Source organism: Eutrema salsugineum, unplaced genomic scaffold, assembly GCF_000478725.1.
Source record: "Eutrema salsugineum unplaced genomic scaffold, Eutsalg1_0 scaffold_5, whole genome shotgun sequence".
NCBI classification, from domain to species: Eukaryota; Viridiplantae; Streptophyta; class Magnoliopsida; order Brassicales; family Brassicaceae; genus Eutrema; species Eutrema salsugineum.
The window spans coordinates 3660148-3678501 of NW_006256612.1; the positions used below are offsets into that span (position 1 = coordinate 3660148).

At 34.8% G+C, this 18354-nt stretch overlaps 2 protein-coding genes across 5 annotated transcripts; both read right to left on the reverse strand.

Annotated features, from left to right (window-relative positions):
* Positions 1-1548: 1548 nt before the first annotated feature.
* LOC112084141 (ubiquitin-conjugating enzyme E2 28-like) lies at positions 1549-10676 on the reverse strand. Of its 4 annotated transcripts, XM_024153187.1 has the most exons (5): positions 10468-10676; positions 9196-9852; positions 2262-2376; positions 2047-2174; positions 1549-1942 (listed from the first exon to the last, which is right to left on the reverse strand). In XM_024153187.1, the coding sequence occupies exons 3-5, from the start codon at positions 2371-2373 to the stop codon at positions 1685-1687; spliced, it is 498 nt and encodes a 165-aa protein (XP_024008955.1). In that variant the 5' UTR covers positions 2374-2376; positions 9196-9852; positions 10468-10676; the 3' UTR covers positions 1549-1684. The 4 variants fall into 4 exon arrangements, 3 of the variants coding, with proteins under 3 accessions (XP_024008955.1, XP_024008956.1, XP_024008954.1); XR_002898124.1 differs by lacking the exons at positions 9196-9852; positions 10468-10676 and adding an exon at positions 3314-4910; XM_024153188.1 differs by lacking the exons at positions 9196-9852; positions 10468-10676 and adding an exon at positions 8081-8253.
* A 6386-nt stretch (positions 10677-17062) lies between these two features.
* Positions 17063-17815, reverse strand: LOC18991944 (putative F-box protein At1g31072). Its single transcript, XM_006415288.1, has one exon. It carries the CDS (start codon positions 17813-17815, stop codon positions 17063-17065), a length of 753 nt encoding a protein of 250 aa, XP_006415351.1.
* Between the last annotated feature and the right edge of the window lie 539 nt (positions 17816-18354).

The window sequence follows — 18354 nt, forward strand, 5'->3', positions numbered from 1 at the left end:
CATTAGGAGTTTGCTTTATTAAAAAATTATTTCCCCTTTCGTTCTTGGTAAACTGAATCACCTTTATATTGATCTTAATTAGCAAAAAAAAAAACTACTCCTTCCGTTTCACAAAGAGTGTCATTCTGACATTTTTCACATTTATTAAGAAAACTATTAAAAATACTATTTTGCCCTTTATTAATGCATTAAATAACTTTTTTTCTCCAATTAATACATTAAATCAATATGGTCAAAACTGGAATATTGTTTAAAATTATGTATTGAAAATATAAAACGACACTCTTTGTGAAACAAAAATAAAACCTTAAAACGACACTCTTTGTGAAACGGAGGGAGTATTAAAAGACATCTACAAGATACACTTATGCTCTGTCTTAGCTACCTCCCAAAAAGGAACATGATCTAGAGATTACTTCTGTGTGTTTGTTAAGCCACTCAAAAACTGCCAAAAAGGAACATGACCTAGAGATATTTGAGCAAATATACAACTTGATCATGTATGTTGTTTGAAAGAGTTCGACATGAGATCTTCATCTACAATCTTGAGGGTACTTGTTAAGCATCTGTAAACGGTTAATTTGTATTATAAATAAAGGACAACATTCAAGGGGTTCAGAGTTCTGAACTTATCACATACACAATGAAAAATAGCTCACTATAGCAACATTTTATGCTTTGAAGAAGAACATCAAGTCACATCCCATAATATTTACTGCTTGGAGAAATAGAGAGACCAGAAAGTGTGTTGTTAAGCCAAAGTGTCTGTGAAGAAATGGAGAGACCATAATGGCTGAAAGTCCAGTTTTGGTGATCCTCAGAAGCAGCAATGGCCGTTATATCGCCATGAAGTTCATCCAGAGAGTCGTCTTCAGGACAAAGTTTTATTTGAATAAAGGCTATTTACATCAAGTAAATAGTACGCTTTGCTCTATAAGCAATTGAATCAGATTCAACCTATAGAAACGAAAGATCAAAAGATAATAGCTAGTGATTTCTCAGTGAGAGCAAGCAACAAGAGTGACTTAAAGTTGTGATCTGGCATGTCAGAATTTACAATTTTTGCCAGCCTGAAATTATTTATGTCCTGGTGTTTATTTTCCGGTATCATCGATCTAGTAATTTCGTGAAAACAAAAGTCAGAGAAAACAAGAATTCTATAGAGGTCTATATATAAAGAACTTTTGATAAATCATTATTTTGCTCCCAAGTAACGTGTAGCACAATTATGACATGATAACCAGAAAGAACAAAATGCTAAGCCAACGGAGTAATTAAGCTCACACGAAAATCTGTTAATGTGTACTTCAAGTGAGAGCTAGAGATTCTTAGAGCACGTTCAGTAGTGAACCTCCCCATGGGGTTCATCGGATTTTAAAATTAATATTTTTAGTTTGCTTTGTATGGGACGAACTTCGAGTAAAATTATGGTTCCAGTAGTAATCTCATTTCGGGGTTCATCCGAAATAAAATATTATTTTTTTATTAACAATTTTTTTTGGTTAACACAAATATTATAATTTAAAAATACAAATCATTACCCATAATCTTAAAAGATACAATTTAAAAAACACAAAATAATACAAGAAAATTAAAAACATACAATATTTTTACATAAACATTAAAACTTAGTTAGAGTTTGGATAACAACAGAACATAAGATAAAGATAGAGGGAATTTGTTTTCAAGCCTCAGCGTGCTCCAAAATACATTTCCGAGCAGTTTCATCGAACCCCGCCTTGTCTTCCTTGTACAGCTTCGCTTTGTCTTCATCATAGTAGTCCCCCTCACCTATTTCTGGGTTTGTCAGCATCTCATGAAGTTTAATGAAAATCTGATTGATGGTGTAAATGGGCGAGAAGTAGTCGTTAGTCAGCATCCTAAGGAAGATATGTCCACGATCTCCTACGTTGGGGTGAAAGATTTTGGTTCTGAAGAAGACCTGCAGAAATCAGGTTGTTATGAATCTTTTCCGAGTTTTAGGAAGAGAAAATAATTATTTAGCAACCGATTACTAAAATATGAGAACCGTTTAAAGCGTCATACCTTGGGTGGCTTGAACGGGTATTCTGGAGGAAAGTGCATGCCGATTTTGAAGACTCCGTTCTCGTAAGGCGATCCTGCTGATCCGAAAAGCGCAGCCTCCCAATAAAACATATTTCCATCAATGGGGCCTAATCATATGTGTGAAACAAAAAAAATTAGTACTTTATTCAAAACTCGGAAACAACATAATTAAGCGTAATACAGAAACGAAATACCTGTACTGTAGAGCGGGCTCTTAACCCTCTCAATTTTCTTTTTCTGCATCGTGATGGCTCTCTCCCAGTACGGGACCTCCTCCTCCGATGAACCGCTGCTGTAGCTTGGCATTATCTGCCCAAAACAGAAGGGGATCAGTACAATACAAAGACAAACGATATAGCACAAAAACATTTTGATACTAATATACACTACCGAGCATCTAAACAACTACAACGATTCAGTACATCATATCATATCACATATATCATATCATCATATCATATCACATCGATTTAGCAATATCATCATATCATATCACATATACCAAACAAAAAACAGAAGATCGAATCATATGGACCGGATAAACTACTTAATCATATTCGAGAAAGGCATTTAAAGTCTCACAAAATCGAAAACACAAAATCATATTCGATAATGCTTTAAACATATAGACGAATGATGCTAGTGATAGTTGGAAACACCAATTATATCGAAACCAAACTCAGATTGAAAGCTTAAAACCATTAAATCATTTCCGAAATAGTTTAAGCATGGTCTAAATTCATTGAATTACATCCCAATTGCAACCCCAATACACATAATCAGCTTTGTTAATGCATTTTAACATACACACGAGTAATGCATATGGAAGAACTAGACTCCAATTTGAACCCCAAAGAAAAGCCCCAATTAATTCCCCCAAATTGAAAAAACCCTAATTTCATCGGAAAAAAAATTCACCAAATGACAGTATAACATGAATTCGTATTCGAAAGCAAGTGAAAAACGGTTTAATTTCATTGTATTACACCCCAATTACAACCCCAAATGAAAGCCCCAAAATTTTTCCCTTTTTCATATGAACCCTAATTTCACCGATTTCAATTTCCTTTCAAATCTCCCAAAATATTAACTTCTAATCGTTTTATTTTTTGAGATGACTCGAAATCGACACTAATAACCCAACCTAAACCACCGATTATAGATTTGAAATTTTTCCATGAAATCCAAAACCCTAATTTCCCATTATCGAATGAAATCGGGCAAAAGGAAGAGAAGAAACGCTTACTTCGACAATAATCACGGAAGCCCGACCCTCGGTTCTACACCGGCAAAAGTTGACGTTTTCGACGAATTTGACGGAGGCGATGAAAATCGCCGTAGGAGAGGAAGAGAGAAAATAAAAAAACTCGGGAAAGAGAAATGACTTTTTGGGAAAAAAAATTTTCCCTTCCCCAAAAATGACGCGAAAAATAATCCTCTCACGCTTCGCCACGTGTCTGGGATGCGAGTTTATCAGGCTCTTCCGGATGGACCGATCCGTCAATTTTGGGTCTTTTTTCTTTTTTTTTAAATCCATTTCGCCTTAGAACTCGAGCCAAATCCGTCCAACGGACCACTACTGGACCTGTTCTTAGGGGCTCGAAAGATTGAACAGACCCACATGTTTGAAATTCGCCACTTAATTCACACGAATCCAAAACAAGCTAGACTCTTGTAAATGAATTTGGCTTGGCCTCCAACAACAAATGAACATCTGTCCTCACTCTAGGCTTGCGGAAAATTTTTGAGCATTGGGGTTGTCGGCTGTTTGTTCTTCAAAGATGGAGCAGCTTTGCGAAGTTTTTGTGGTTTTGGCTTTTTTGTTTAAGCCTTGGCTTGACTTGAGGAACTTTGCATCGATAACATTAAGATCCTCTACATAGTCTACAAAGGCAGAAACCCTATGACATTTCTTATCATAATATTCTCCAAAACCTTGGATTTCAACATGTTGGACAGTATTCTTTTCGGGATTATAGTAAAAAACATAAAACGGTTTAGATGTATTTCTCATCGACAAAACAATTTCACCAGTCGCAGTTACTCCAACAACGCAAACCAAGATATTGCAGTTAAGGAATTCATTTCCCGGCAAAGTGTAGACATATTTTGACCATTCCCCTTTCTCAACATCCTTTAGAACCCATACAGACAGCTCAAGGCTTTTGCCATAGTGGCCATCATGCTTCCAACTAATCACACCTAATTTACCCATATAGTTTATATATATCCTAGGCCAATGGAAATTGTATCCTGCTTTCAAAAACTTGAATTTCTCTGACCTAACATCAAAGCAGACTGCCAAAAGCATTTCATCAACTGTTGCAGATAAAAAATACAAAATCCCATTGATGCATATTCCTTTATTCAAAGGAAAAAAGGATAAAGGATATTGGAGAATTCTATGATATTGGAGAATTCTATGATCATCAGAACAACTTGGATAACCAATTAACAATACCTTGAATTGATTGTCAATCGGATCAAACCCTAAAAAGCTTCTTCAATCTCTGTTCATTCTCAGTTTAGGTAAGCTCGCATACTGTTTCGTTCTAGGGTTAAATATCACATGCCCTACTGCATCCTCACCATTCTTTTCAGTGATCCGCTTGCTCGAGAAATAGATCAAACCAGAGGTAAGGACACAAAAGAATGTAGACCACATGTCTCCGGAGAACTTGATATGAAAATCAGCAGAACTACAAGAGAGGACTTACCATACACTACAAGAAAGAGGGGCTTTTCCAACGAATTATTTACGACGATTTGTAGTCGTCGTAAATTTACGACGACATTATGTCGTATTTACGACGTTCGAAAATTACCTATTTACGTATTTACCTATTTACGACGACATTATGTCGTAAATTTACGACGACATTATGTCGTAAATTTACCACTCACCAAATTTACATATTTACGACGTTCGAAAACATTATGTCGTAATTTTACGACGATATTACGACGAATAAAGAACGAATTTTATTTCGTCGTAATGGTGTCGTAAAATTTACAACGATAATACGACGAAGTGTCCTCTATCTTGTAATTGACGTAAAATCGATGTAAATGTGATGTAAATTTTATTTCGATGTAAATTTGATGTAAATATGCAATGGTAATATGTTGGTAACCAAACAAAAAATCTATATATACCCTTTCTTCTCTCATTATTCCATCAACCCAAAAAAACATATAAAGACACAAATTTTTTGAGTCTTTGAATGTTTAAGTAAAATTTTTAGTTGTTGAAATTTATATCAAATTTCAAAAACAAAAAGTCAAATATTTGTTTTTGAAATGTCTATATACGATCTACGAAACTGGATGTATACGCCCAAAAATGGTGATGGATCGTTGACTGAAGATTTCAAAAACGGATTGGAAATATTCATGTACTAAGCCGGCCTTATGCAAACTGTAATTGAAAGCGGCAAAATGTATTGTCCTTGTGTGAAATGCAAAAATAGGAAACATATTCCTATTGATACTGTCTGGCAGCATTTATTGAATAGAGGGTTCATGCCCTAATACTTTATTTGGTATCAGCATGGAGAGGGATATGGTCAAAGTAGTGGTCAGATGACTGCACGGAGTAGTAGTAATCATCAAGAACATGGGGATTTTGAAGCGTCAAATGATTATCAAAGTAGTCAAGTTCAGGGTGAAGATCATGATAGGATGCATGAAATGGTTACTGATGCATTTCATGAAACACATGCTGATACTGTTGAGGAGCCCAATGCAGATGCGAAACGCTTTTATGAGATGTTAAACGCAGCAAAACAGCCTCTTTACGAGGGATGTAGGGAAAGTTTATCAAAATTATCATTGGCAGCTCGGATGATGACAATAAAAACTGATCACAATCTATCTGAAGTTTGCATGAACGATTGGGCAGATCTTATTAAAGAGTATTTGCCAGATGATAATTTGGCTGCTGAAACGTATTATGAAATTCAGAAGCTGGTTTTTATTCTTGGATTGCCTTCTGAGATGATTGATGTTTGTGTTGATAATTGTATGTTTGTTTTGGAGAGATGATGAGAAGCTTGAAGAATGTCGTTTTTGCCAAAAGCCAAGATATAGACCGCAAATTGCTGGGCGTAAGAAGATTCCTTACCAACGAATGTGGTATCTTCCTATCACTGATAGGTTAAAAAGACTATATCAATCTGAACGGACAGCTGCGTCGATGAGATGGCATGCAGAACATTCACAAACAGATGGCAAAATGACTCACCCGTCTGACGCGAAATCTTGGAAACATTTTAACACCGTACATCCAGACTTTGCTAGGTCTAAGCGAAATGTTTATCTTGGTCTTTGCACTGACGGGTTTAGTCCATTTGGTATGTCTGGTAGGCAATATTCATTATGGCATGTGATTCTTACGCCATATAACCTTCCTCCAGATATCTGCATGCAAAGAGAATTTTTGTTTCTAAGTATATTAGTCCCTGGTCCAAATCACCCGAAGCGGGCCCTTGATGTGTTTTTGCAACCACTCATACATGAGTTAAACCAGTTGTGGCATGTTGGAGTACGAACATATGACTGTTCGAGTGGTAAAAATTTTACGATGCGAGCGGTGCTTATGTGGACAATAAACGATTTCCCGGCATACGGAATGCTATCAGGATGGACAACGCATGGGAGGTTATCATGTCCTTATTGTCTTCATAGGACTGATGCATTTCAGTTTAAACATGGTAGGAAAACCTGTTGGTTTGATTGCCACCGTCGGTTTTTACCACCAAACCATCAATATAGAAGAAATAGGCGTTTGTTTATAAAGAACAAATTGGTTCGTCTCTCTCCACCAGCGTACCTAATTGGAGTAGAGCTTGAAGCGCAAATAAAAATGAAAGACAATTATTGAAAAGAGAATTTGTTTAAGTGTTGACTTGGACATATGTTAACTATTACGACGAATTTACGACGATTATTTAGAAATCGTCATAAATTCGTCGTAACATGCAAACCCTAAATCCTATAGGGTTTAGCTTTCCCAACTTACAGAATGGTTTTTTGGTGCATTTCCCTGAGTAAACTGATGTATTATATAAGGTTTTGTAGACAAGATTAAAGAACTTGTAGATATGTGTTTTATGTACGACGACTTTACGACGAATGAGAGTGATTCGTCGTAAATTCGTCGTAACTTACCATCGAGTTTACGACGAAATGTAACCCCTAAATCTTATAATAAATCTTTTCTGAGGTTCAGGGGGGATTTAGATGAAGAGATTGATATGGCTTACCATCACATAAGGTAAAACACATTTCTAAACAAACAAAAAAAAAAATTCAAATTTTGACATATATATATGTTTATCAAGTAATCTTAAGGTGTTATATACATTTAGGGAAGATGTAAGGATTTATCTTAGATCTTACCAAATTCTTCATTAAGTAATTTAAACATGCTAAAAGTTATACAGAACACATATATGATGTATAGACATGCTTGTAGGTGCTTATGGATGTTTTAATTTTTGAATTTCATCAGTTTTGGTCTACCTGTCGTAAAATCGTCGTAATAAAATCGTCGTAATATTACGACGATTTTACGACGATATGTGGATACACAGCTGTTATATTACGACGATTTTACGACGAATAACACTGATCATCGTAAAGTCGTCGCAAAGCCCAGATACAGCCACGTGTGTTTGTCTTATTCGCTTTGTTGTACAGTGGGACCTCTGCGATGAATTTACGACGAATATAAATTCTATATATATGGACGCATCCCTTCCTCATTTGGTCGCTCATTACTCTCCTTCCTCTCTCTGCTTCCTCCTCCCTTTGACGCAACCCTCTAGAACAAAATCAGGTAATTTTTTTTTTAATTACTTAATATTAAATTATTTTTAAATAGTTTAGAAATTCAAACGGTTTAGGTCGGGAATTAGTTTAGGCTCGGAATTTGTTAGATTTAGGATCGGAATTTGTTAGATTTAGGATCGTAATTAAAAATTAATAGGTAATTTGAAAAATAAAATTTTACCGGTTTTGCAGACGATGACTCGACGAAGGACGCACTACATCAATTTCATGGCGGACGGACACTCTTCCCGGGCGTCTGCCTCGGGAAATACCGGGACCGATGTCCCTTCATCTTCCGGAGCCTCCCAGGTTCCGAATACCGTTGCGGAGCAGTCTCCACCACCGCCTCCACCACCACCTCCACCACCACCTCCACCGCCGGCTGCCGAACCGGTACCCCACCCTCCTCAACCGTATGCCCAATTTACGGTTGAGGACTTACTAGCCCTACCGGGACGGGGGGCTTTACGACGTCTGGTTCCCGGAAAAGCGGAACCAGGCTCTTATGGGTAAGTAAAATTTTTTGTTTTTTATATTTTTTTTAATTAATGCTTTAATTTACTTAAATATTAATGTAATATGTTTTTTTTTTGGTTTCATAGGTTTAACTTGGATAATTGTGTCGGTCGGAGCGTTTCCGACACAATTAAGAGTCATTTCGTTGAGCCGCACTACAATTGGAACAAGGTGTCGCAAGAGACGTTCGACACCTGGTACAAGTGCTTCGCGGTAATATTTTTTAAATCTTCTTTATATCCTTTCAAATTATTTTAAATTTAATCTTACTTTTATATTGTTTATATAATTTTTTGTTTTATTTTGCAGCAACGGTGGAACTGGGACATCGGGATCAACGAGACGGTCCGCGAAGTTTTCCGGCTGAAGGCGCAGAAACGCCTAGTCAACACCGTTTCCGATTGGAAGCGGAAGTGGGAGACCGAAGGCGACGACGCAAAGCCGAGCTCCATGTCCACTTTCTGTTGGAACGGGTTGAAGGCATATTGGCTGGACCCGCATGCCCAGACCGTTGCGTCTAAGTGTTCGGCCGTCCGCAATCGGGTCGGTCCTGACGGTCAGAAGTTAGTGACCCCGTATACTTCTGGCCAAATATCATTTGCGGGCCGACGTCTCATGATGATAAGTAATTAAATATAAATTATTTCATTATTATTTTATTTTTAATTATTTCTATTTATTAAATATTTTTACTAATGTTTATTAATTGGTAGGCCGAGGAGAACAGAGGAGAACGGAGGAGAACTTCTTCCAATGACGAAGCTCTTCGAAACCACTCACCAGAAGAGGGACGGGAGCTTTGTCGACGCTCGATCAGAAGAGATCTACAATGCCGCTATTCAGCGGATCGCCGAGCGGGAAACCCAGGCCACAGCTGACGGTACTATCCAAATATATCTTGACAATTTCTCTTGTGGCTGTTCTCCGGGAGTGAGGCTTGTGAAGATTAACCTTATTGCAGAAATACGTAAATGCCACGCTTTCAATGAATGCAAGGGGCAGTTCACCCAAAACAAGCATCTCATTACATGCTTCCTTGAAGACTTCAACAGAAACTTTTGACATCTTTAGATCACCGCCACCAGTTTCAGGGGTTATGATGTTCTGCTTCTCCTTTTTAGCTTCCTCTTAAGCAAGATGTTTCTTACAGATAGCTAGATGATTTCTCAAACTTGAAGTTCCACTCGTTGATGCGCAGGCCATAGTTTTCCCCCAGTAATGACAATTGCAGAAATTGTCATCATCCTTAGTTCTTGTAAAGTGCTCCCAAACTTTTGATCGAGTGCTTGTATTTCTCTTCTTCTTCTTATTTGGTGGTGAAGTAGCTGAGCTACTCGGATTTGTTTTTCTTTTGCTTCCTGCTGCAGAAGTAGTGTTGATATGGTCTGCAACTTCATCTACTTCAACATCCTTCGGGTTAGGTGAAGAAGAGTCCATCTGCTCAGAAAAAAAAAATTTAATTGAATATGTTTATCTTACTTGTACTGATTATGTTTAATTTCAAAAGCAATATTCATATATGAGCCGTAATTATGTTGCAGAATTGGAATGTGACATGTGGTAATGGAAGGGAAGAGATCCGATAGAAGTTAGTACTCAAAAAAAATCTTGCGGTGCTACACCGTCAACGTAAAACCCCATATTTAAATCCCTCAACCAATATATAGAAAATCAAATGGATTACCTTTGAAATTAAAAAAATTCAAGTTAAACAGAATTTGTAGCAGTTCACTGATAAGCGAACAATAAAATTGATTGCTTCCCTTTTACTTCCATTGACACCAAAGAACTCGTCATATTCAAATATTTAACAAATCTAAAGTTATGAAACATCAAGCAAACTTCACCTTGTAACACATCTACACCCAACAATTAAATCAGCGACATCTATGCTTGATTAATTATATCAGCAACATCTATGAAATTCAATCAATTAACAAATTAAGAATTCATATCCCTAATTGCTAAATAATTACAGAAAAACAGAGATTGCTCGATTAAGAAGACTGAGAATATGTAATTGAGAATATGAGATGAAGAATTGAAGATTACCTGAGATTGAATCCTCGTTGAAGGTGAACAAGGAGAACAGAGAGTTAAGCTTTGATCTTCTAGGGTTTCCAGATTTTTTAATTTGAGTAACTTCTATGGTTAAGAGAAGAGAAAGATGAGGGATTGTGGCGGTGGGATCGCGCGTATCTCTCAGAAAATAGAAACTATCCATTTTGTTTTGATTTCTCAAAGTCTCGAACAGATTTTCATAAGTTCACATCGCAGAACACAAATAAAAGAGTTCGGGTATACATTCGGTTTTCGGGTCTAAACCGAACCAAACCGAGAACCAAATTAATTTTATTTAGAAACCATTTGGTTTTTAGGCTTAAACCGAATCCGACCCGAATCCGTTTTTTCGGATTGGTTCGGGTCGGGTTTGGTTAATAAGTCCAAGTCTAACCGTCGCTGAGCAAGACCAGATTTTCGAGGAGGTATGACCTATTTCAAATTTTTTTATATTTATTACTTAATAATTAATTAACGTTTTTATTTTCATTTGTAGGTTGCTCCGAAGAAGAAGGGCCGAACCTTAGGGATGGGCTCTATTAGAGACTGTCCTGCCGTCTCGGCTTCCGGATTTCGCACGCAGGAGGATCCGAGTCATCTTCGCCAGGAGCTTGCTACGGCCAATGATGAGATCACCACTCTCAGGCATGAGCAAGTGGCCCAGAAGCAGGAGCTCACCGAGATGCACGGCCTCTTCGACATCATTGCGGAAGCGGTTCCGCAGTTGGCCACCACAATCCGAGAGAGGCAACAGCGAGCACGAGGGATCTTTGAGGCCGGTGGTACTTCCGGTGGACTATCGGACCAGCAGACGCAGGGTCAGACGCAGGGTCAGACTTCGGCTCCGGTAGTGCAGACGGAAAACGATAGTCCAGCAGCGACGGACGGCCAAGACGGAGAGCCTCCTCGAGACGTCGATCAACCTCGACGATTATGAAATCACATTGTAGATTAGGTTTTTTTTTGTAAAAACAGTTTGTATTTAATTTTTTTTTATTTATAAATTATTTTTGAATTTTAATTTTAATTTAAAATGTTTTTTTTCTATTTTCAATTATTTGATTATTTTAAAAATTCATTAATTAAATTAAAATCGAATTTAAATAATTAATTTATAAATCGACGTAAATTCGTCGTAACGTTACGTCGATCTAACGTCGAACATTTTACGACGAATTTACGTCGAATATGTTTACGTCGAATCTACGTCGAATAGTTACGACGAATTAACATCGATAATTAAAAATTAATTTCCCTTAATTGAAATAGGTCGTCTCCTAATCATTGGTAAATCGATGTAATTTTACATCGATTTTACGTATTTCGTTGTACTTTCGTTGGAAAATTTACGTCGACTTTACGACGAATAGTTTCCGACGATATTACGACGATTTTTCTGGGTTGGTAATTTTACGACGATTTTACGACGAATTCTATTTTACGACGATTGTTTTATGACGATTTTTCATTCGTCGCTAATTCGACGTAAATACTCTTTTACGTCGATTTTACGTCGATATCTGCCGACGTAAAACCCGATCTTTTCTTGTAGTGATATGGATTCTGAAGCTGAAGCGACGAGAAGAAGCTCCACTCACCTTCTCGTTCGAGGATGAATAAGAGACGTGGACGAGCCCATGACCTTGTCAAGAACAACTCTGTCAAATATTGACGATGAGACATGGAATCCCATAGCTTGGACAAACAACGAAACCTAGCGATAGACTTTGCAGGCAATCTCGAGAATATCTCCAGAAAGAGATCAATGGGGAAGGAATCTAGAATTTTTACTCCTCTTTTCATCATGATCGTGCTGTATTGGCTGATCTGAGGGAGAGACAAATACGAGTACAAATCATATAATATATATATATATATATATATATATAAATCGGCGCTAAGATAAGGCCCAAAATCTGAGATTAATCTAAGGCCCATAATCGAAGGTGGCGACATGAGATCAAACATCAAAGCCTTCGAAAGAAAGAAACCGTTGGCCTTTAAGGACTCAAAGAAGGTGTAGCCAAAGCTTTACACTAGAGATCAATACTGCGTTAGAGTGAGATGTAATTCTTATCTGCTAAGAAATTCTTGGCCGTTGATAATACAGAGCTCTGCCTGTATTATTCATGTTTCTATAGAGATTGATGATAGATTAATAATGGAATTAAAATATAGTTTCATCCAACAGATTGTGAAATTTCAAATAATTTTCTTTTTGACGAGAAAACGTTTTTGGAGAGCCAATGAAAGCTCCTAGCCTCCTACTGTACCTGAAGAATGTGTCATGAATCATGATATCTTCTCAAGACATCCTAGAGATTTGTCTGGTAAGGTTTCCCCAATCCAATTTTTCAAGCTTACTTTATAGAAAACTCGTCCTCGTTTTGAAGGTTTATGTTTCTTTTTCCCTCTACTTTTCGATTTTTGCTTTGTGAGTTTATATTAGTCTTCCTTATAAAGGTACATTAATATTGGAGTTGTTAAGGGTGAGAGACAGCAAGCTAAACAGAGCTTATGAGTTTCTTTAAAAAGGTTTAGATGAAACAAAGTGAATAAAACTTTCCAAATTTTTGTTGCATCAAGAGGTCCAGAAGTCATGTCACACTCTATTTATGTTTGTTCCACAGATCTCGATTAGAAATGAAAAATGGCTACAAACATCTTCTTAGTTTGATCTTCAGGTTTAACATATCTTGAATCATGTATTCATTTGACTTTATATAGGTTGCTTAAGATTGTAAACGAAAACCTTTATGTATTGTTTAAACATCAAAGGGCACACACAGATTCTTGAATGACAGTAATTATTATGAGAGCTATGGACTAGCACGAATGATGAGTGCAGCGCACGAAGAGAATTTTCTTTTGTCAATGGAGATCCAGAAAGGCAGCAAAGAAACGTTTCATTGGAAATTAATGAAAGGTCTAGTGGATTTTGGGTTGTACATGCACAAAAATTAATGAGGACATAATCCTTTTTACTGCTTTTATAGACGCTAGATTTTGTATCATATTGATAAAAAATCATATTTTTAAGAAGTTATATTGATTTAGATGTTAATTTGTTGTAATAAAATTTATCAAAAATAATTTCAGTTTTAATTTCAAAATTTATATATAGATTTTGAGGTTTTAATGATTTTGTTTGAATTTATATATGTGTCATTTTAAAAACATATTATTTTATCGAACGCTTAACATTCCAAAACCAATCTAAAATATAACAAACTAATTAAATAGTTTTTAATTAGTATTAACACAAAGATAAAATACTATACATCACTTATTAGTCAAGAAAATAAGTTTTTTTCATCAGTTGCATCCTTGTTATGTATGCTTTTTATGAAAAAAATAATAAAGTTAAAAATTATTCTTTTTTCTTAGCTAATTTAGTCGATACAAATTTCTGATTTATTCTAAATTAAAAAAACTAATAAAGATAATTTTTGCTTTCACATATTTTAAACAGTAAATAAATATAAAATAAAATTTGAAACTAATTTTAAATTACAAAGATTGATGAATTCAATATAAGTTTTTGTCAATCTTATCTTAAATTGGTAAATACCAAGTTTTTGTCGAATAACATATTATGTGTGATAATTGATTTTTATTGACAACTAAGAAAGACAAAAACATTCTCCAAATTTTACTGTTTAATGAGTACAAATTTTACTTGATAACTTTGAATTACCCTCAATAAAATATTAAATTAATTTTTGTTAAATATTAAAATAGATTTCACAAACTTATTATCACCCTTAAATTAAGTTTAAACCACTAATTATCTCCACATATTAATATATGTGTGTTTTTATGTTGTAGTAAATATTACTTAATTTGTTTTATAATTTCAACTCGTATAAATATTTTTATATTATAAATATATGTGTGTTTTTATGTTTTAGTAAATAATATTTTTAATTTTTTTTTTATAATTTCAATTCGTATAAATATTTTTAAATTTTTCTAATGCTTGTATGTTAGTCTACTAAAAAGATAACTAAAAACTATAACAAGATAATCAATTACTATTTAATAAAAATAGTATTGATACAAAAAAATTAGTACATGTTTTTTCTCTAATGAAAGAAAAAAAATTTCATCATCTTCTTTCATTTTTTTATATCAGTTTTATAAGAAAACCGAAAAACAATGTTAAAATTTACTTTTATTCCTTAATTGATTGCATATTATTTTATATCTAAGTAATTGGTATTTTGTTTAATAAATATTTTTAATTTAATCTTATTTTAGTTTTTGTTATTAATGGAAATTTTAGATATAATTTTCTTATTCTTATATATTTTATTAATAATAATATTATTTTTGGAAATTTTCTTAAATTTGATTGTTGATGTGAACCAATAGAATTGCCTTTTTTAATCCTAAGTGGAAGTGGATATCCTTATATACATTTAGCTTCAACTTTTATTAGTATATAAGAGGATGTTAAATCAATGGGGACAAATATCAATATGAATTCATCATATTGCCATTACGCTCTGTTTTAGCTAATTGCCAAAAAGGAACATGATCTAGAGATTATTTGGTCAAATATATACAACTTGATCGTGTATGTTGTTCGAAAGAGTCGACATGACACCTTCATCTGCGATCGTGAGGGTACTTGTAAAGCATCTGTAAACGGTTTGGATTATCAATAAAGGACAGCATTAAGGGAGTTTAGAGTTCTGATCTTATCACATACACAATGAAAAATAGCTCACAAATTTTATGCTTTGAAGAAGAATATCAAGTCACCAGCCCATAATATTTACTGATCGGAGAAATAGAGAGACCACAAAGCGTGTTGTGAAGCCAAAGTGCCTGTGAAGAAATATATGAAGATAATGGCTGAAAATCCAGTTTTGATGACGGAACCTTCCTCAAATACCTTAATCTCCTTTGTCTTAATGACGGAACCTCTTTCTCTATTTTTAGTGCTTTGTTTTTTAAAAGTGTCGAGTATCAATCACTTGACATGTTTCTCGGATTGTTTGAAATTTATCATGCTTCTCAAATTCGGTGGTTAAGCTTATTTTTCGGTCTCTTTTTCGATATTAAAGCAGCTTGTAGTGGCTTTGTTTATATCTCGTTTCATTATATTCTTTGTAATTTAGCTAATAGTTAAACTTATAGTTTAGCCAAGTTGGTTATTTTACGTTATAATGACTCATTTTTTTGTGAAACCTAACTTTTTTTTTTGATTTGAAATGGTTGTACACACAAAAAAAAAACTTAAAAATTATTATAGTTATGTGATAAAAATTTGGATACTAATGTAAGAATCTCTAAATATGTGTATATACATCTAATTTAAATTTAAAATTTTCTATTTTAATATTATTTATTTTAGTTTTTTATTATTAATAAAAAAATTATATATAATTTCTTTATCTTTAATAATTTTTAAAAATAATAATGGAATTTGAAAAAAAATTAATTTTCAATGTCGAGGTGGACCAATAAAAAATTTATATAGAATTTTTTTATTCAGCAATAATTAGAATTTGTAACTTTCTTAATTTATTTATTTAGTAATAATATTAAAAATTTGTAAACTTTCCTTATTTTTGATTGTTGATGTGGACCAATAGAATTGTCCTTTTTAATCCTATGTGGACATCTTTAGAAGCATTTAGCTTATTTTCTTTATTCATATAAGAAAGTGTGAAATCACACGTTAAGATGATACTTGTAGAAATATTATTTTAATCATTAGGGTATGATTGATCACACTTTCTCTTCTCTTAACGAATCTCCAAATTCATTGTCGTCAACTCGTCATCATAATTAATCTCTCTAATAATAGTTATGATTTTTTTGTGTCAAAACCAAAATGCATTCTTATATAGATTCAGAAATCATGGCGATTATGTCTCAGTATATGCTCTTGGAGAGCCAAAACACAACCGATCCAATGACTGGTGAATCTCAAGAGAAAGTGCTGAGATTAACTTCTACGGCAAAAATTTAATTTCACTTTATTTTAATAGAGGATTTGTTGTTGTGTACCTAAGGAAAGTCTTTATAAAGAGCTACAGAAGATTTCATCTGTATATTACGAAATGAATTGGTTGGGACTATAAATGAAACAGACTATGGTTTTGTTTTGTCATAAAACAAAGTTTGAGCTTTTAAACGGAGAACGTAAGAAATTTTGGCCGGGTCATATATATAAATTTCTGTTAAGATATGTTCGACCAAAGAGAACGCGAGAGAAAAAAAGAGAGATGGAAAATCGACTTTTGAGCTGTCCTTGGAAAACTCTCCTCTCTTGCTAAAGATTGTCCATAAGCATTTTGTTCTTGGAGTATAAAATTGTATACCGCTCTTTCTCTTATTTTTTTCTAAAAGAACCTTGAACTAGCACAATATATTTCTACTTCTTCTTCTAGACGTACCCTACAAGAAACTCGTTTGGTGCTTAATTAAGTTTCTTTCCTCGTTTCTGATACAGAGCCACCAAGAAACCTTTTACGTACCAAAGCCATTTTCTGTTTTCTGAGACTGTCTTGGACTTTTAATCTGAGTTTCTGCTATCTTTATCATAAATCTCTCTAATCCCACCTAATTTACCCTAATAGTTTATCAATGTAGCATCATAAAAAAACCAGTCTTCTAACTCAATGAATTTGAATTTCTCAGTCCTAACATCAAAGCAAACTATCAAAGGAATTTCTTCAATTTCTTTAGACGTTTTATGAGCTAAGTAATACAAAACCCCATTGATGCATATCTCTCGGCTGTTAAGATCATAGGTTAAAGGACACTGGATCTTCCTCCAGGTCATTTCTCCAGTTCCTAACGTCAGAATACTATGATCATCAATTTCATCAGACCATGAACAATAAGATATGGACAATAGCTTGAATTGCTTATCAATGGGATCAAACCCTAAATAGCTTGTCAAACCACTTGTCAGTTTAGGCATGCTGGCACAACGTCCTGTGCTAGGGTTAAGTACTTTATAGCCACGCTCCGTTAAATCATAACAATAGATCAAGCCAGAGGTAAAGCCACGTAAGTATGCAGACTTCATATGAAAACCAGCAGATACTACAAGAGAGGACGACGACTTCCCGTATGGATTCTGAAGCTGAGGCGACGAGAAGACGCTACACTCGTGATGTCCTTCGAGGATGAATAAGAGACGTGGACGAGCCCATGACCTCGTCAAGAACAACTCGGTGAAATATTGACGATGAAGCATGGAACCCCATAGCTTCCACAAACAACGAAACCTAGCGATGGACTTTGAAGGTAATCTCGAGAATATCTCGAGAAAGAGATCAATGGGGAAGGAATCCAGAATTTTTACTCCTCTTTTCATGATCGTGAGGGAGAGAGATACACGAGTGCTAATCATTCGCAGAGACTCTGATAATATGTAGAGATTGCGTTAACTTAAGGCCCAAAGTCGGTATAAAGTAATCGAATAAAAATAAATACCAGTTCCGGTTTGCAAAAGATTAAGTAATTTGGTCTGTTTTTTTTCGGTTACAAAGTTTTTAATTGCGTCGAGACCAGTTCGGTTTGATTTCTGTGTCTAGGAATGAAAGAGCAAGTGTGGGACGAAGCTGATTTTTTTTTTTTTTTTTATATATTCTATTTTGTTTCTGCTTAACATTCCTAGAATCTGAAATTCGTAAATAAATCCTCTTTTCTCCATTTTTGTAGCAGTTTTCCCGACTGAGTTCGATCACGGGAGCAGAAGAAGGTACGCTTTCGAGCAGATTATTTCATTCCTCTGTTTCTGAGCAGATTAATGTGTAGATCTCTTCAGTGAACGAATATTCACATGCTTATTATAGAAATGGATTCCTACTTCTTGCATCTCAACTCTCTTAATGTCTATATTCGTTCACTGAA